We start from the raw sequence: 20,517 nt of genomic DNA, 5'->3' as shown, positions 1-20,517 counted from the left end.
AAATAACCTTGCTAATTGCAAGTCTACAAGTGTCGGCTGAAATTTCAGTGAGCTGCCATACAGCAGATTGAATGTTGAGAAATCACTACTGTAGCTTGGAACGTGCAGGGGAAGAGCAGACAGGCCTAAACTTGATCTGCACAATAACACAGGTAGAGGCAGCAGACTACTCACTGTATTTCGTGTAAAACAAAAGCTGTTGACTCTTCACTGAAGATGGATTTGCTTACAGATCATCTGTGGCTTACTTGTCTGTCTTGAAAACAGACACTTATTTTTTGAATTGCTGGTTGCATGTAACTTTCAGCTGAGGAAAGGAAATGGGACAGTCTTTTTTTTGCAAAGCTGATTCCTGAAAACTCTCCTTGTGGTATAAATGAGGTAAGATACCATTAAACTGAAATATTTTACAAAATGCTAAAAAAGTCTAAAGCAATAAATTATCAGTTTGCAATTTTTTTTATCAACAAAAGCTTTTTTTTTTAAATCAGCTGGTTTTCAAGTTCTTTACAAGATTATTGCATAATCTTAACGTGTTTAGTTTGAAATAGTACATTTCCTGTGCACTGTAAATCTAACTTGCAAAATTGACAGATTTTTTTCTCTGTGGATGTCAAGTTCTGAATATTGAGAGAAGATTCTTTGGTCTCTTTCACTCACTGTTCTACCTGTACTGTAAAGTTTCTGCAATCACAATCTTAGGCTTAAACATTTATAACCTTTCACTTCTGAAGGTAAAAAAGATGTTTGTCATGTGTAAAGCTCTTGGTCCCTTTTTGATGTGAAGATTATAGCTTTTTTGTGTGTGTTGAGGAGAAACTTAATGCTCAGTCGTCTCCATTCTCTGAAACATTACTCAGCTAACTTTTTATAGGTCACAGTGTAATTAGAAATAGACACTGTAAGTTTATAACTGCATTGCTTTGGCTACAACTTTGACCTATATTGTGAAGAGATGTGTTTAGTAAAGGCTTAGGAAACCAACAGACAGAAAATCATGTAAGTAATAGAAAACAGGAAACTTCATCAATGTATGTAGATTTTACTATTTTTAACAGAAACTTAATAAATTCTGTAGCTTTTCATAAGGAGACTGAGTGTCACGAACAATTTGATGCTTATCACAGTTGCATTAGTTTAGCAGACCATTTAAAAATATTCTGATATTTTTGTGCTTTCCAAAGCACCTTTGTTTTAATTTTCTTCTCAGCTCACAAGACTGTGTGTATGCCATATCCTGAGGAATATCCTCGGACTACTCAAAAGCATTTGTTCTCTCTGCAAAATTATTCATTCTTTTGAAATTGTATCTACAGGAAAAGTTCAGGAATTTTTTGGTTAGCCAAGACTATTTTCTTCAAAGATTTGCATTGGATTAAGATGATAAAGTCTTTTGACTTCCTTGAAGCAAAAGTTGACACTGGATAGAGAATTGTTGACTGATGTATAGTCTCTATAAGGTGCCAGAAGAATGGGAAATCAGCCATAGATTATGGCAGCAGCTACCTCTGCTGTTTGGATAGGAATTGTTCATTTACTTTTAAAAGCTTTTTACTTTTGAACTTCAGCTGCCCATGCATCAGTGGCCAATTGCTCTTATTTAGACTTTGCTGGCTAAACAAGTTAAAACCTTCATCTCCATAATGGCAGTTGTTGCTGTATTATTGAAAGTGCTTTTCGTGAAAGATTAATTTAAAGCTCAGAAACAAGAAGTGGAAAATTCTCCTACAGCTATATGTACTCAGTACTAGACTAAGTGCAGTTGGTGCCTATTATTTCTCCATTTCATATCCTTTTCTGAGTGCTGCTTCAGATGTTGAAATGTATCAGTAAAGTAGGAATCTGAACTAACTCTGTTCCATATAAGAACTAGAGAGATGTTTTTGCTCTTCTGTTGGTATGCTATATTACCATTTTAGTTTGGTTTGGGAGTGTGATTTTGAAGTAAATTTGCTATTTAGCACTCTGGGTTCATGCTGGAGAGCAGTCCCTCTGTGTGCAAACTGCTTGAAATTGCTCACAGTCTTTGCCGTCTAGAGGTTTCTTTTTAAAATTTGCTTTCTCAATCCCTTTGTCTCTACTTATGTTTCATTTGTTGTCACACCTGTAGTGGTATTTTCATTTGTCTTTCATTTGACTTGATAGCTTCTTGTGCAAATATGTTTTGCGTTTATGCGATTGCCTTGAATGAGGTAAAGATACAAAGCTGATAAAGTAATTGCCTTTGCCATGCTTATTGTCTGTGCTTATATGCAAAGAAAGTTTCTCAGGAGTTAATATTTTTCCTGCTTTACTTTGTTTTTGCAGTATGCTTACAAAATCAGAAAGTGTAGAGTCAAGTTCAGTTCTGATTATTATCTGAGTTTCATTTTAAGTTTGCAAAACAGAGTTTTCATAAGTTGGGAATGTCTTCAGGAGAAATTTCTGAATTATTTTGATGCTTCTGATCCCATTTGAAATTGTAAAAGACATAGTGAAGTATAAAGACTAACGGTAAATTTTAGAAATTCTTCAGACTGTGAGATTCAAAGCAAGGTATGGCAGATGTTTTGGGAAAGGGTCATTACATCAAGCAATTCTGTCATCCTTTGTGTTCACGCTTCAATCTCAGAGTGTGATACTTCTCTATTTATTGTGAACTATGGCCTCCCCCAGCCCTTATTAAGAGAGCTAAACAGTTGGTATGGGTTTTAGTATGTCTTGCTGCAAGTTAATTTATAGTAATGGCTGAGAGGAGTCATAATGTTCTAGGTAACATATTAGTGCTTGATTAATGTATTTTTGGAGGGCAGGATATTGAATTATAGGCAACGGTAGAATTTTAAGAAAATGGATTTAGAGGGGATATATAAATATATTAGGTTTGACAGATTTGCCATTATCTGTACTATTTCAAGAATTTCTCAGCTGACCAAACTTCTCATTGGCTCAGTGTGACACAGTTTCTTACAAAATTCTTGATGAAGTGCTGAAGAAGTCTCTGTGAAAAGACCTTAATATTTTAGAATTGTAGGAGAAATATAAAGGTTATTTAAAAACACCAATACTCATTCCATTTTACTCAAATGTGTCAAGATTGGCTGATATCTGACTGTGGTTTGTCAAGAAAGCGAAGACAGTTTTTGCTTTTCCTACAGCTTAGTGAATTATGTGTTTTGGTAGAAGATGACCTGCATAGAAATATATTGTACTTTTGAAATGTGTTGAAAATACAAAAGGTACAGAAGCCCCTGAAAATGTAGGCTTTTGGGATGTCTGGGGGGAGGCGTGTTTCTTGTCAGAAGTTCCAGACTAGACATCACATTTTTATGGCCAGGGCTGCTGCAAGTGTTTTTCTTTTCAAGATTGTTGTACAGTAACACTGTCTTTAACCTACCAGAGTTAGACAGTCCCTCATTGTCCATGGGCATTTTATATTACCTGTGCAGGAGGTGGAGACTTAGTCCAGCTGCCTCTGCTAGGCAGGGTGAGTCAGGCTTTGGCAGGGCCGTCTGCTCAAATGTGATACCACGAGAGTGGAGTTACTGTATTTCCAGGCTCACATCCAGTCCAGTAGCAATATGGGTGCTTCATCGCAGAGGAAAGCTTGTGAACAAGTTAGGTCTCTGCAGACCCAGCTCAAATATTCCAAGAAACATATGGAAGTATGAACACTTGCAATTTATGTGCTACTTACCTTTCCTTCTTTCCTGTCTATACTTCAGAATGCCACAATCCAAGGATCCAATGCCATTTTTTGTGAATCTTTTTATCTGAGGAAGATAAAAGTTTTGACTTTGGGTAAATTTAGGATTCAATTTGAGGCTAAATTGATGATGATTAATTTTGCAGGAAATATAAATATTTACAAGTGAATAAAATGCACAAATATGCATTTGAAGCTTGAAACACTTAGTTTCCTTAACTTCTGTACAGACAAATTTGGCTATTGAATTTCAAAGGGTAACTTTACAAGCCCAGACACAGCAACAACCTTTCTCTTTCTCATTGAGCCTGCACAGCAGTAAGTTACACTCATCACTGAAAGCTACAGTCCAGACAAGGATAATTTATAACTTATCTCTGTTTAGCTAGAAAATAAAACGGCATATAAAGAAACACCAGTCTGTTCAGAGGTACAACTGTTCCCTGTCAGCATAAGAAACAATTTATCTCGCAGGACATGCTGTCTTGCTTTCTTAAAGACATAAACAACACTGACTATGAAGTGCTTTATAAATCAAGGATCTTATTCAGGTTAGCAACATGCGATAAATATATTTGCCTATATATATGTGTGTGTATATAAAATTGAATAAATATTTAGATAAACACTGCTCATTTTCTCCTTCTTTCAAGGCACTTCAGTTCTACTGTAATACACAAGTACTTTCTCAAGCAGCATCAACATCTTAACAGCCATTAAGTGTATCAGTGCTTTACACTGGAAAGTTCTCTTGTAAAGCTAAAAATTGGCACAATTAAAATTATCCTAGTAGATCACAAGCTGTCTTTTCAGAACTGACACACTGGAATATGCCTTGTATGAATATATTGTTGGAATATACTCTGCAGTGTTGTAACATGTTTCTAAATTACAAATGCACTGTGTTTGAGTAGTTATAACTACAATATTATGTCTAATTTTAAAATTAAATATTTAGATCCAAATATAGTATTAAAATGCTAATGTCTGGTGTGCTCAATCTTATAAGCAGCCAGAACAAACATCTATTATTAATGCTTGTGAATTTTAGTGACAGTGAATTTCAGGTTCCTTAGAGACAATTTGATTATAAAGAAGTGCTTTATTGTGTCCACTAGATACGGCAATTTTTAGTAGCTTATGTTAGAAGTATTTCTGATCGATGTACTGCAAATATGGTGCAAAATCTGAGTTTTTGATAATTTTCTATTTATACAGCATCCATTTACATCTAAATCAAAAATTCAAGGAATATTATGGACATGATTTTGTTTGAAAAGAAGATACTTTACGCAAACCTATGAATATACATCTGTATCAACATTATATGCCTGTGGGATGATAGTGAGATTTGGAAATAATCAGATAGTACAAACTACTAGGTACAATATATGAATTGCTTTTGTATGTGAAATCTCAGGTGGTTTGAATGCTTCGGATAGCTTTGAAGGTCATGCCAGTCCCAGAATTCCAGGTTTTCGATTTAATGTCTATTATATTCCTTCTCAAAAAAAGCCTGCAAAAAGCCTACTGTATTCTTCCTTTAGTGGATGTAAATTAGGGTTGTTTTTGTTTAGTTTTGTCTTTATTGCATTTGACCAACCCACAGGAACACTCTCTGTGACTTATACTGTACATATCAGACACTAATGAGGAACAATTTTTAACATGTTGCCTAATTAGGAATCATAACAATCATAATCATCAGGAACTGTAGTGGTAGGACAAGAATGGCTTCAAACTGAATGAGGGTAGCTTTAGATTAGATGTTAGGAATAAATTCTTTACTGTGAGGGTGGTGAGGCACTGGAACAGGCTGCCCGGAGATGTTGTGAATGTCCCATCCCTGTAAGTGTTCAAGGCCAGGGTGAATGGGGCTCTGAGTAATCTGGTCTAGTGGAAGGTATCCCTCCCCATGGTAGGGGGGTTGGAACTATGTGACCTCTAAGGTGCCTTCCAACCCAAACCATTCTGTGATTCTATAATAAGGGATTTTATTTGTCTGCTTGAAGAACTCTTTCCATAAGTAAATCAAGAAATTTCATGTGCACTTTCAGAAGTAAAATTAGGATAAAAATCTTGTACATTTTAGACGTCTTTAAGATTCAATCTGCCAAATTTTTATTTTCTACCTAAAATTTATTTTTATTTTTTTATTCACTTAAGACTCTAACTATGTAAAATAACTTTCTGACAGTCTTTCAAATTGTTCTTCCTTCATATAGAAAACTTAGTTGCTTTTTGTTTTGTTTTTGTTTGTTTGTTTTTTAACTTTTTAATTTTTTTCTAGCATTATTGTGTATAGTTTTACCCTGACTCTTACAACACAGTAAGTGATATCCGGAATGGAACAAGCCTCCTGGCACACTGGGTAGGTGGTAGCTTTTTCAGACTACAGGAAATGCCTCCACATGCTCTAAGTGCTTTTTAATTGTTACTAACTCTTTGGAGGACCTACAAGGGCTTTCCAGATGACTTGAACAATTGTCATTTGGGAGAAAGTGCAGGAAAGTTACAAACAGCAAGCAGCATTCAAGGTAGACTATAAGGTTGCTTTTTCATGTTTCTAATCCAAGGGAAAAAATCTCAGTGATCCCCATAAGGTTTCATTGATTAAATATTAACTTTCAGTCTTTTCCAACCTAAATGATTCTATGATTCTATGATTCATTGACCAACGTAAAAGGAACAACAGTGCTAATAAAACGAAGTCTGGTAATAAAGAATAAGAGAGTTTGTGTCCTTTTTGCTGTCCTAAACAATGACTGATGGAAAATAACTTCAAAAACATGTCACAGAACTCTTGGAGGCTTAGCTGCACTGATATAAACAGCCACTTATCTTGAAAACTTCTTATCATGCTATCAATTTTTGTCATACAAGACCTGGCACAGATGGTAGTTCTTCACTTCTGACCCTTCATATCTCATTTGAGATGAGAGTAGAGTCTCACCATCCTTTAATAAATTCTGTTATAGTCACTAAGCTTCTGTCAGAGAGTGAATGAGGTTAACATTCTTTGGCTTGAGCAAGTCAAAATATTTTGATTAAAATTTTTCTGTTGTGTTCTGCATGTCTATGCAGAAGGCCTGAATTTTTCTCCTCTTTGAACCTGAAGTTCCTGGTATTTATTTATTTATTTTGACATCTTACATTTCAGTAGGTCATCGCTGCCCAAAATTCTTTTTATGTAGGGATACATTTTGTTTGTTATTTGAAATTTCATTATTTCAAGAATGAGTCTTTTTCTTCAAAATTTTTTTCTCTTTCACCTCAACTCATCTCTTTAAGACCAGCTGTTCTATATCAAAGACCCTAATAAGTCTATTGAATTTAATAAAACCGAGGGTCTTTCTGACAAAGTCTATAAATGGAAAAATCTTTTAAAATAGATGAACGTATTTTCTTGTAGAAACAAACAAAGAGATTGGCTTACCAGAAAATAGAGCTCAGACAATGAAGATCCTATGGCCTTGCAGAAGGCTTAAAGAATTCTTGAAATTTTCTTATTCTATATTAAGAGTAATGCCAAGTCTTCAAACTAAAAATGACAACAGAACAAGCCTGGAACGTATTCAAAGCTGAAACGTCAGAGTAATAGTTTGTCTACACAGATGTTTCAAAACTCGCTTCAAATGGATAAACATTTTTGCTGGAAAATTACTCAACTATTAGTGCAATAGTGTTGAATTTGGCTAGTTATTTCATATTGTAGATCAAATTGTGAAAGTTCTGATCAAATAGTAGGAGTGGTCTTTCTGATTCTTCATATAGCTAACATGATTGTTTATCACATTAAATTTTTGTAAGTCTTGCAATTATAGTAAGGATTTCCTTTTAGCCAGTTAATTATTCTCTACACTGAGATAAAAAACTACCTAGTCCTGACCAGGCTACCAAGACCTGGTTGGCTTAGCTACAGCAGAGTCTATAAATTCACTGTGAGTAAAATGTACTTCCATTTGCATCCTCAGTTTTCATTTGCATGTGGTAATTTGAAATAGTTAGAGATGCCTTTAAATTTCACTTAGTGTATATGGCTTGTAGAAAATAAGAAAGTGTTGAGTAAAGAGAATAAAAAAAATTAAGAAGCAAAGGTAATTATCTAGACAGTTGCAAAATATGTCCTATGTTCTTCTGTTATTGCAAAAAGAGTATAGAATTGTGTGAAGAGAACTATAAGATATTTGAAGGATGTTTTAACAAGTTTTCTCATTTCTTTCTGATCTTAAATAATCAGTGCAAGATAAAAATATATATTTTTTTATATATATAATTACCATTATCCAATGAACAGGCATTTGAAAAATACTCTTTTTCCCCCCCCAAAACTTACCTCTACTGCCAGTTGTTTTGCTAGGTTTTCATATGAGTTTGGGTTTTGGTATTTTTCCTTTTTTTGTCTGAAGCAGCTAGAACCAAAACCTGCTACTCTATTACACAGTTCAGTACTATATGTCTTCCTTCATGAAGAACTGCTCTAGAGTACCTGTGCAATGTTGTTTTCCAGAGTGTAGTAAAAAACCAGGCTTCAGTCAGCACAAATATGACATTTTCTATCAAGTTTTAATTTGTTTAAAATTAGCAAAGTTAGGCCTTGATAAAAATCAGTTTGCCTTAATATGCTTAAAGTCAGATAAATGAAAATTTTTACAGTTATGCATGGAAGGAATATTGTACAGTGATAACTTTAATAGGCAAAGTCTCTGACTTTGTGGGCTTGGGGCATATGAGAATACATTTCTTATTTTGAAGGTTTCAAAGGGTTTTTAAGTTGTAGCTTTAGGCACATTGCACAGTAGAACCAGTAGAAGTTCAGCAATATGAAAACAACATTTAGTTGCAGATGGCACATCACTTCCCACAGCAACTTAGTTGCCATACTTCTTTTGCACATGCAGTTTCTTACCCAAATGTAATTCATGCATCGATTTTACTGATGTCAGGAATATCCCAGAACTGGCTAGTCCAGATCTGTTTACACAATACTCTTTCAATACAGTTCTGCGGTGCCTCATTTTAATGCCATATTTTCTGTGGCTCTCCAGTTCTATCCCAGGCCATAGAGTGGCTTTGTGCATCAGGTATCTGAAGCTTCCTGGGTGAACTACATTCTTCCTTCTATTTAAGGATCTGGCCTGTGGTAAATGTTGTGGTCAGAAAGTCTTTTTACATTAAAAGACTGTTTAAATTTAATAGGAGAAATAAACATTTGAAAGTAGGCTGTCTTCTCTGCATCCATTCCCTCCTGCAGAAAAGGTACAAGCTGGCTTAGAATTGTAGGGCACTGCAGCTGGTCCTGGCAGTGTGCTGGAATAACTCCCCGCAGCAACTGCCCTGTTCCTGGACAAAGGGATCCTTTTGCATGTTCCCAGTATGTTTGATCCTTTGGCCCCAGCAATGGCCCATATGGCAAAACAAATGCAAGTTGCTGGAATCCTGAGACAAGAGTTTCACCATTAACATTTCAGGCATTTTCCCTCAGCCTGAAGTTCTTAGCATGTGACATCATATCTTCTTCCTTTCTTCTTGCTCATTTTCCTTGTAGATTGACAGTTAACCAATATACTTACACAAAAACCTTCCTAATAAAACATCACATAAACAGCTAATAAATTACTATGAAGCAGCTCCGTGTCTGCTACAAACCCAGACAAACCATTACTATTTTAGCAGCTCTATCAAAGAACTGATGATTTGACGTCTATTTCACATTATTTTTAAATACAGGGATATAAGAATGTGACTCACTGATTCCTGACATAACAAAACACAGTAGAAACATACCTACCTAGAGTTCACCAGATGCAATAGTTAATTTCAAAACTTTTTTGAGAATTTTGCAATTTGTACAATAGAAAGTGGATCATCTTAGATCCACTTACAGGAATTTTGCGATGATTAAAATGTTGCTCCCTTAAAATAATAAGAGCAAATTAATCAAAATAAAAGCCAAGCTGGGAAAGAGAATAATGTGCAGAAAATTATGGTCCACCAAGAAAAGTTACTGTCAGTAGTATGTGTATTATCAAAAGGGAAGAGTAGAGAAGCTTACTTCAAGGAACAATGTGATTCCAAGCTGTCAGTGTCAGCAGCAGGCAGGGTCAGTGACCTCAGGACCCTCCTGGTAGCTGTTTTCAGCTGCACTTTGCATTCTTCACCCAGTAAAATATATTCATTTCCCCATGTCACTGAATGGCACAGCCACACCAGCTGCAGTACTTTAGTACTTCAATTACTTTCTGATAAACTTGTAACTCGCAGTCAGTCCAGGCCTTTCCATGACAGTTTATTTTGCCTAGTCAAATTCTGGATTTTTTCATCTATGGTTATTTTGTGACTTAATTGTTGACTTAAAAATAGCTGCAAAAAAAAGTGTGTGTAGCGTTTGTTCTTAAGGTTTCACCAATAATTCAAAATAGAAGAGAACAATTTTATCCTTATTATAACGTTGTTTGGATGTCCAGCAGATAAGGATGAAAAAACCGAGAAACTATTTCTCTTTGAGAAGTCAGAGTGCATTTTAAAGGAAAAATACCTTTCTGAAAGGTGCAAATCTTTGCTCAGCAATAAAAACCTCTCTCTTTATCTTTTATAAATGCATTAGCATTAAAGGGCAGTCTAGAGAGTGAGTTTAATTTACAACTTTCAAGTACATTTAAAATAATGAATCTGAAAATTCTTTGTAATGTATTCTAATTTTTTTCTAAAGAGAAGAATTTGTATATTTTGATTGGAATATTTGTCTTCTGAGGAATTAAAATGTACTTAAAAGGAAAGACCAAATATCTTAAATCATAGATTATGTTTGCATGTACAGACTCAATGGCAATCTGTTTTTCCTGCTGAGGTTTTACTGCAAGATCAAAGAATAGAAATCTCCAGAATAGCTTCGCTGTCACTGATACTAACTCTAAAGAAACATATTGCAACCTTTTATCTTTCAGTATTTTCATGTACATATTAACACAATTTCTTGAAGACCAGAGAGAAAATATTCTTAAAAGTCGACATCAAAGCTGTTTTCATTGACTCTTGAGGGTTTGTTTATGCACTTTTTCTTCATCTACTGCAGTGTTTGCAGTTCAGGATATTTTAGTTGATGTGGAGGGCTGTGAGGAGGCTGATGGATTCAGCAGCTGCAAATAACAGGATCAGCTGTCTGGAAGACTGAGTGAAGTGGGCAGTTGGCAGCCAAATGGGTACAACCCTTGTAGCCTAAGAAATTCCACAGTCAGTGCTACAGGAAAGCCCGTGAGAGGATGACAAAATCTTTAACACCACTATGAAACTGTGTAAAAATAAAAATGCCCTAGTTTATGCGTGAGATTAATGACTATAAGAAATGGTTTGGAAATGGTGCTTTCTAAAAATCAAGTTATAATATTTTTTTTTTTTGGCAAAAAAATAAAATTGCCATTGACCTGGCATATATTTACAAGTAGATGTCAATAGATAAATGCTGTTTTCTTATTACTTAAAAGTACATGGTTTATTTTATCTACCTGCCACTTTTGGTAAGAGCAACTGGCACTCATGACAGCATTTAGGTACTATCTTGTGATACTGCTATTCTTTATTTATAAATTCAAAGTGTAAAAAGGGCACATGACAATGTTCTGCTGCTTTTGCTGTATCTAATGCTAAGTCACCAACAAGGAGTTAGGAAGAATAAGGAGAATGAGGCCATGTTGTACCAGATCTTGATATTGAGCCTCAGTAAAATTATGAACTTACATAACATGACATTTTTATGCAGTATTTGAACTGCATTAATTATTACAGAAAATTATTAAATTTACAGCTGTGCCTGATATAATTATTTATTTTTTCTGAATTATATGTGAATCTGGACATCAAGTACTGTAATAAGAAAAGTTGTGCTACACAGTGCCAACTGGATTTGACATTATATTGTTTCCTCTCAATATGCTGGTTTGCTTTAGGCATATGTAGAGAAGAGATGCAAGTAAATAGGATGCAGCTTTATTAATGTCTTTCTGCTGAAGACTAATCAGCATGAAGTTATTTGGCAAAAGTTATAATTTCTTCATAATTTTGTTCTCTTGAAAGCTAGTGTTAGCCTTTATACAGCTATTTTTCTGTCCTTTGCACAGCCTTCACCTTCACATCATCATATGACAATTAAAAAACAAAGAGGATAACGATAGGGACCTAATTTTTTTTTTACCAACTTTATATAAGATTGACTTCCCACAAACCAAAGTCTAACTCATTTTATCCAGGAACCTGATCTGTGGTGAAATGAAATCCAGTTCTTTTGACAAAGGCTATAAGCTCAGCTGAAATAGAAGTCACCCACCAAAAGATTGCTATGTGATGTGGGAATGTCAACCTATGACTCCTCACATTTTTTTTAAGAAATACCCAACAGACTGATATACGACAGTGTGTCGTGCATGTGGAGTCTGAAATATCAGGAACTGCTGCTCAGCTACTAGATATCACATCAGCAGCTGGTGCCTGTTCAGTAAGAGAGTTGCACTGACACTGCTGATCTCTAAGCACACAATGAATCCAGCCTACTTTTGTTTGTCTTCAGACTTAGAGTGCATATGCAGATGGACTGCACAGCATATATGAAATATTGAACTGGACATAATCAGACATCCTGAGTGTTTCAATCAGATTTTCATCTCACAAGAAAAGAATGAAAAAAACTCCCAAACTAATAACCCTAAAGATTACATCCTGTCAACATACTTATCAGAAAGGGAAAAATCCTTTCAATTCTCACATATAAGTAAAGACTAGACTATAGTGACCATTCAAAGCTGTACTGATTCCAGGCCAGAAGAAAGAGAGAGCTGATGATACAGTCAGAAAATAGAGCTCAGATTTTATATGTTATGAAAAGGTATGTAGGGACTTGATTTCCTTCCTGGATCATTCAACCACTTGGAAAATATACTCACTTCTTCTCTTTGGCCACCCATTCTGTTCATAACCTAAATCCTTTACGAGCTGGTACTTTGTCTTTTACTGAGATGGTAGTGTTATATGTTAAGGTCAGAGTGTGTGACCTTTATTTGGATGTGATCAAGGTTGGCCTTATGTTCTTTCCATGTTACTGAATCTCAGGAACTGTTAATTATCTTGTTAGTACGTAAAGCACTTGGCTCTGCTGTACCTGCAGTAGTCTGTGAGTAAGTAGACTTTGCTTTTTGAGGAAAATGAGCAACTTATAGCAAGGATGTAAAAATTAACAGCATATGTCCTTGAATATCTACTTCTTTCAAACCTCTAGTGGTACTGGGATTTGCATTTCAGCAAAAAATTGTCTGTTTTGTTGTGGAAAGTTTCAGAAATTTGAGATGCTTTGGTAGCTAGCATAATGGGAGATCAAGAGAAAACTTTTTTGAAGTGTGAGTCTGAATTCTTGATTTAGAGTGTTATCTAGATTCATTAGCCAATATTTTCAGTACATTATCTAACAGTTGTCAGGAGACACTTGCTGATTGTTAATTCTTTCCTCTTACGGCTTTGTTTTTTCTACCACTCTGAGAATTCTTATGGCAGTTGAATTCAGCATGTACCTGTGTATGTGAACCTGGAAAATACTGAAAATTTGTTTTTGCAGTTTGGCACATCCTTAAGCTCATTCACATAAATAGCCTAAATGAAGAGATATTAAGTATTTTTCTATAGATTGTGCCTAATTAAAAAAATTACAGTTACTGGGCAACAATTTATTTTTTTATCCCTGGAATGAAAATTAAACTGCATTATGGCCAAGAGGAAAAAGAGACTGACAATCTTGAAGAACTGAATGCAAATTCAGTCAAACTAATTCACTAGAAATATTCTTTAAAACATTTGAAACAACATAGAATTACAGCTGTGTTTTTCAGTCAAGTATCAGTTGTAGTTGGATGAATGGACAACAATAACTAAATGGATAATAATAACTTTTTCCAAAGCCTGGAAAATATTTTGCTAAGAGTTTTAGCTTTCTCTGTGTATCTGTAGAATTAGATGAGCATACTAATCTAGTAAGTAGAGCATCTATTTGCTCACCTCAAAGCGTGTGGATATTTGAATCCCTGAGCACTTGCAGCGCTAGATGTTGGCAGACGAAGCTGTGTGTATTGTACTTGCAAATATAGATTCTGGCTGTTACAGCAAGGGAACTGAGGAGATACTGCCTTTCTCTCATGGCAGTCCCAACACTCTGCTCATTGAAACTCCAAACTTTTGTGCTCATCTGGCATTTCTGAGAACTGCTCCTGCAGGGAACTTGATGTAATTGTCAGTGCTTTATTAAAATGAGTAAGTACCAATTGCACTCAATGATAGTAGCTAATATTGTGCTATCTGTTGTACAGAATTATTTAATATTATCTAGATATTTGATTTTGGTTTAATTTGTTACATATGTACAATTACATAAGCAATAATTTGTCTTTACTTTCAGACTGAAGATGCCAAATCTGAACTGATAGAAAGCAGTGTACAGTATTATTATTTTATAAATAATGAGATTTTCTGATTTTCCTGTTATGCTATCGCTGTACGAAACCACAAGAGTATCATCAGAGACTGCTTCATTGTAATAAAGTTTCATTATTTATTGTAGTAAGTCTTCATGGTAATAATTTTCTCATTTTTATTGATGTATATAAAAAGGATATTTCTGAAGGTTTGAATTAAATTTATATATTTTTAAGAAATAGGTGTTGTATTTAAATATGCTATTAAGTCTCCTTTAAATATATGCCAGATATCTAGGAAAAAAGGCCTTAGGATCCAGTGTTAGTTTTTTTCAGTGTTTTAATCAAAATTTCCTTACTTGTTTATAACAGGCTTTTTACACATAGTTTTCAAACAAAGTTGTTACAAAGCAGTGTTGTTTGCTCAATAGCATATGCCTAAATATTCTTTAGTATTGTGATTTATCCTTTCACAAAGAAAATTAAGAGTAGTTTGAAATGATTTTACTCTGTATTCAGCACAGTTTAGCAATCAGTAACATTAATTGTTAAATTTGAAGAATACCATCCCATCAAAACCTTAGTTTTATAACCTGGTAACTTTTCTCTTTTCTCCTTTCTTAACACAGTTGTTCACATCTCTGTTTTCTCTCTTTCTCCTTGTCCATCAATCTTCTTCAGTTCAGTTTTAGGCCCAGGACAAGACTATGCAAACCTTAAAGCCCTTAAAGCCCTCTCACTCCTGCAGTCAGCAATGGGTCACAGAAATAGCTTATTCACAATGACTTTTGCGCTACTTGGTTATAGAGGCTAGATTAAATGAATTTTATTGATGATGGCACAGACCAGATTCTTTGCATTTCAACTGGTGTGCATGTGTGTGGAGCAGAGACAGAGACAGCCCATGGCAATATTATCACTTTCATTCTTATTGCTGTCTTCTAGAATGTCACCTTATGGTGTTAGTTTTCTGCTTCTGAATCATGTGATCTTGTTGTGCCATCCTTCTTTACTGTATGCTTTCTCTGCACTTACTGAGCAGTATTGAGAACAGACAGCTGCTGGTTCAGTTGCTGTAGCATTGCTATGAATTAAAAAAAAATAAAAATAAAAGATAATTTAATTAATGTATTAATTACAGTATCTTTCCTCTATGAAATAATCTATTCAGCATTTAATTAAAAGTACATGAAAAGCAGAGCTGATCCATGAAAGGACCATGCCTGTAGCTAAATGTCGACTTTATTTTTCCATTACAGGATATTTGTGAAGATATATCTGATCATGTTGAACAAATTCACGCTCTACTAGAGACTGAGTTTTCCCTGAAGCTTCTGTCTTACTCTGTCAATGTGATAGTCGATATCCATACAGTACAACTACTCTGGCACCAGCTACGAGTTTCTGTTCTGGTTCTGAGAGAGCGTATTCTCCAGGGACTACAAGACGCCAATGGAAACTACACCAGGCAGACTGATATTCTGCAAGCATTTTCTGAAGAGACTAAGGAGGTATAATAACTAAATCCAATTTTGAGAATGTTGCACATTTAAAATTGCTAGGATGACAATTTTAAGGATGGCTTACTTGTCTTCTAGATATTTTGCTAAGTTTGTTTTAAATGTCTTTGGCTGATATCTGTTCTTGTTGAACCAAATTAGTGCAAATTAATGTCAGCTTTCAGAAATGTCATGCTAGAGGCTAGCAATGTTTTCTCCTGATGGAAATATTTTTCAGAAAGGATTTGAAACACTTACAGAGGTTCATCTGTTCCAAAGCTGTTGGTTTGGTCACTCATGTATTTGAGGTTTATAGCCAATTTCCAGACTGGGTCTACATTGCTTTATAGCAGGAGGATGGGCTTTAATTTGAGTGGCAATTCTGCAGCGTGCCTTTAAACAGTCACACGTTTTGTCTGAGAAACAACAATGCACAAATCATACATTGTTTACTCAACAGTATGTCAAATTCACAAACGTAAATGGTTTGTAAATCTGAGTTCATGTAACTAAAAAGTCTTTTCCTTTATTTGATCATTACTAAATCAACTTACTTAGAAGGACACTACTGGCCTAATTTTTTAAACTTAAAGAATATGCACAGTTTTAATTTTTATTTAGGTAATTAATGATTGATAGTATGTAGAAGATTTTTCATTTGGTGAAAGTCCTAAGATTAAGACCAAATGCTTTTGTCAGGATTAGATGCATTTACAGAAAGAGACCTCTAGATCAGTGCAGTGAATTCTGTAACAACCTGTGTTACAGAGGAAGTCAGAAGTCCCCTAAAGATGTCCTGAATTTCATTATCACTCAAGTTCAAAGAGAATGTGCATATTTGTCTGCTTCCTGTTGGGTTTTATATTTGTCTTTGGAACAACGGGGTGGGTGCCAGAAATCAATGCTCAGAGATGCCCAGGCCCACCTTTCACATCTCCTCTTCTTGATGTATACATACCTGGTGCTTCAGATTCAGTTTCTGCTTTGCTGTTGCTGGTAAACCTCTGGCAAGTCTGAAGGAAATCTACACTTGTCTTAATATCCAGACTGGTGAATTAGTGTGAAGTCATTATTTTATGACATGCACATGGTAATTTCAAGACATAAAGAAGGTGCAGATTCAGATACCAAGAAACAGGAAATGTTCCATCTGGATCTGATTATGACTGCTATAGAAAACATCCGTCCAATGGAGTAGAGGACTGACTGGAGAAGGAAAGATTATTTTTCAGTGGGTAAAATATATGGTTGCCGGATAGGCTTACATGGTAATATAAAAGATGAAATATCCTGACATCATTCCTTTTACCCACCCCAATTAAAACATAAAGAATATTTGATAAAATTAATGGCTATCAATAGCAGGGATACAAAGTTGATATAGAATTTCTCCCCTATTACTTAAATAAGTTCACAGAAATTGCTCTGCAGTTTCTAACTTTCAGGTATTTAAGCTTTTTATCAGGTATAGTGATAGCAGCTAACTGATGAACATAAACAAATAAATATAATGTAGAAACAATTGTATCTACTCTTATTCACCTTTTCTTTGATGTTTCTTCCCCCCCTCCATCCCTTCCCAGGCAGGACTACATTGTGGAACTAGTGAGTGCCTCATGATACAAATATTTTCTGTTAAGGATTTTCATGCATAGGTGAATCAGGAGTCTGAGCAAACCTAGAAAACTTTGCCCATATGGATTCCTTGGAGAGTCATTTCACTAATTTTCAGTACGCCTTTGGGATTATGAACCAGGAATGGCAGTTTATTTTTCCTCCTAAGACTGAGAAATCATCTGATTTAAATTTACAGAAGGAAACTTTCACACACAACAAAGACTTCTATTTTGGAGTTCACTAGAGTAGAACACTTAGAAGTGCAGAAAAGATAAAAAAATAAATGTGAAAATTAAGCAAAGATACGAGAATGATACAAAAATTAAACCTCCAGATAAGGAAGTTCCTATGCTGCTCATTGGTAGAAGCTGGGAATGCAGGTAGAAATGTGTGGAGAAGAATGTATGTAGACCCACATCTCGTAGCTCAGCTAGCAGAGAATGTTTTGAACTGATGCAGAGACAGGATGCTGAGCCATATGGAAATTTAATCTGAACAAATTTCAAATGCTATGCTTTTCTAAAGTTCATGAACCTATAATTTCACAAAATGTTTGGATCACTCCTTAAGTCCATTGACTTCTGTGTGATGCTGAAGAACAGCTTTGGCTGCCAGCGTTAACTGAGGAGTTCCCTAGAAGAAGTGAACTGCCAAGGTTTCTTTTGTGTTCAGTCTCATCACGTTAATATTCACTCTAAGTTCCCAGACTGCACAGTAGTCACGGTGCAAGTCCCATCTGGGCTGTATTTACACTGTGGCTATAACACCCGTAAGTATGCACAAGCTGTCCTCAACATAATGAACAGGGATAACACTGGTAGATTAGCTACCAAAACACAAAAGTGTACAGCACGGGCTGTACTGGCTTGGTTAGATACCCAACTCATTTACTGGGCAGGCAATAATTGTGCTTTAGGCTATCCCAGCAGTGCCACACTGAATAGGATGCCGGAAGGAAAGGGCACACAAAGCTTTTTGTCTTGGAGGAAATAAGAGGAAACAGTAAGGCAAGCTGTCTGCCATGATGGAGATGCAAAATTAAGAAAATAATTGTTTTAATAAAAAGCTTTGGAGAGTAGGGATTTTGAAGGACCACTTTTCCTTCAGGAATTACCCAGAGATGTTAAGAAAGATAGAAAAATTAGTTCTGTGCAGCCTGAATTCTGTCCAGCTAAACCTAACCTGTGAGTTTTATTTTAGAATTGATAAAGCCAGGAAATAGGGAAAAGATCAGTAAAAGGCTATGTTAAAATACAGTAAATCCTGATTCTCCATCAGCTGGTAAAATCACAAAAGAAGTGCCTTACACCTTAAATATGTTCATTTGAAAGAGTAAAAAAAAGGCAGATTTTACTGCTTTAAATATAAATATAAGAAGGTATTGGAAAGAGCCTATAGACCTTTACAGGAAGCATTACTATGTGAAAAGGGAAAAAAAGAATTTAACTAAGTCATTCCTATTGGTAGCCATAGAAATAATTAAATTTAACATTTTTCTGAAATAAAAACAATAAAAATTTGGTAATACTGGCATTAAATAATGCTCCTCTGAAGCACACATTTCAGACGCTGCTTGGAAAATAACCAAGCAAGATATGATTGTAAATTTTATTACTGTTAATAGACACATTTTTAAGAGACAAAGGAATGGATCTCATTATTCAGGAGAAATAAAGGCCTTTAGGGCCTTGGAAAGGGTTTTGATTTGTATATGATTTTACAGTTTGTAATCTTTTCCTGAGATTAGAGGGAAAATGCACCTGTAATACTGATCATTGTTTAGTCATAATTTTCCTTAATAAATACAACTTCAAAATATAAATTTGACAGATTCATAGAAAATTCCCCTTTTAATTATGAACTGTTGACAATGTCCAGTTTGTGACATAGGTTCTACATCTGGGTGGAATGTGCTAAATAAAAGATATTTTCAATGTCTAAGCTTATGGTTGATAAATAACTTTCTAATCAATCTATTATATAAATAATATTTTTAGCTGGAGGATTTTTTCTGTTTTTACTTTGAGTAATGGAAGGGGGGTGGATAGAGTACAAGGCTCAAACATTAGATGTTTGTAGAAGTTGGCAAAAAATAGCCTCCTTTTTTGAGATGATTCCCGTTCAGACCAAATCCAAGAGGTTTATTGTGAGATGAAGAGATTATGTGGTTATTGCACCTTCTTCAGGCATGGTATTTAAGGTCCTCAAACCTTTAGGCAGAATAGTGAGACAGGTGTATAGTGGTACAGAGAATAATTCCGACATGAACTGATTGTGGATACTCAAGAGTTTGCTTAAAAAAATTGTTATGAAAACCAAACCTGGAAAGAAAAAAACAGTATACTGATTTAGGCATTAAATTTAGAATATATGAACATGAATTTCTCCCCTCTTTGATTTTTTTTTAAGTAGTCTCTGTAAGCAGAAGGCCTGTGTAGGTGTTAGAACATCTACTAAAAATATGCTTACAAACTGTAGACTAAACACAATTTTCCTGTGATTGTTAGGTATCATGCAGTATTTGGATCTTAATCTCATCAGAATTTTTTAGTGTCCTTCAAGTAAGACCATACACATTAATTTGACTTTGATCTTAAAATCTCATTTGCCATCTGAGATGGTCTCCTCTGGCTATGTCCATGTTTCTGAGATTAAAGGACTTCCAATGAGAAGATATTGACAAGGGGACATGGCAGGTTAGAGGTTTAGCATTCCTGGATAGAGTTTTCTTTCCTTGAGATGTTCTTCATTTGTGCTTTAAATATTTGGCAAATAAATTTTCAGGTGATAATACTACAAAAAAGTGAAATGTAATTAACAACGTCTATCTCATAAATGTGGAAAGAAATGTCTGTCATTGCTACATGATGCTTGGAAAAAACATTCTGGGAATCAAGAGCAGCATGGATTTTTGAGAACACAGGATTAACAAGGAGACTGGTGTACTCAGCAGTCCCCAGGATACTCTCCCTCTGTTTGAGGTAGTTATCGCAAGAAATACTATGAGTGTGCTGTATGGAATTTCTGAGTCCCCCTTACACAGTAAGTAGAACTGAAAGCAGAATTTAATGAGGAAAACAACAATACAAAAGTGATTTAGGCTGTTTTTAGGTAACTTGCTGCACCAGACTGAAATGAAGCATTTTTCAGTTTACTGCTATTTTTAATTCCCAAATACTTCATAATAGTTGGCTCATCTACAGGATGCTGCAAAAACAGACAGGTCAGTGATAAATGCTTCTCTAAATGTTAGGCAGAAAAACAC

The 20,517-nt window shown here is 35.1% G+C and overlaps 1 protein-coding gene across 14 annotated transcripts in view; it reads left to right on the top strand.

The window, feature by feature from the left end:
* Positions 1-20,517, top strand: part of AKAP6 (A-kinase anchoring protein 6) — a 272,060-nt gene that overhangs the window by 69,820 nt on the left and 181,723 nt on the right. For 13 of the 14 annotated variants that reach the window (XM_017820450.1, XM_017820445.1, XM_017820447.1 and 10 more), the window contains one exon: positions 15,396-15,647. In XM_017820450.1, coding sequence (XP_017675939.1) covers positions 15,396-15,647 — 252 coding nt within the window. Of the gene's footprint in view, positions 1-19; positions 153-15,395; positions 15,648-20,517 lie in introns of those variants that run through there. The other variant, XM_017820458.1, reaches the window with a different exon arrangement.

The sequence above is a fragment of the Lepidothrix coronata genome, unplaced genomic scaffold (genome assembly GCF_001604755.1).
Source record: "Lepidothrix coronata isolate B3197 unplaced genomic scaffold, Lepidothrix_coronata-1.0 Scaffold83, whole genome shotgun sequence".
NCBI lineage: Eukaryota > Metazoa > Chordata > Aves > Passeriformes > Pipridae > Lepidothrix > Lepidothrix coronata.
Note: the sequence above shows the minus strand (reverse complement) of the source record. Positions and strands in the feature narration are given on the sequence as shown.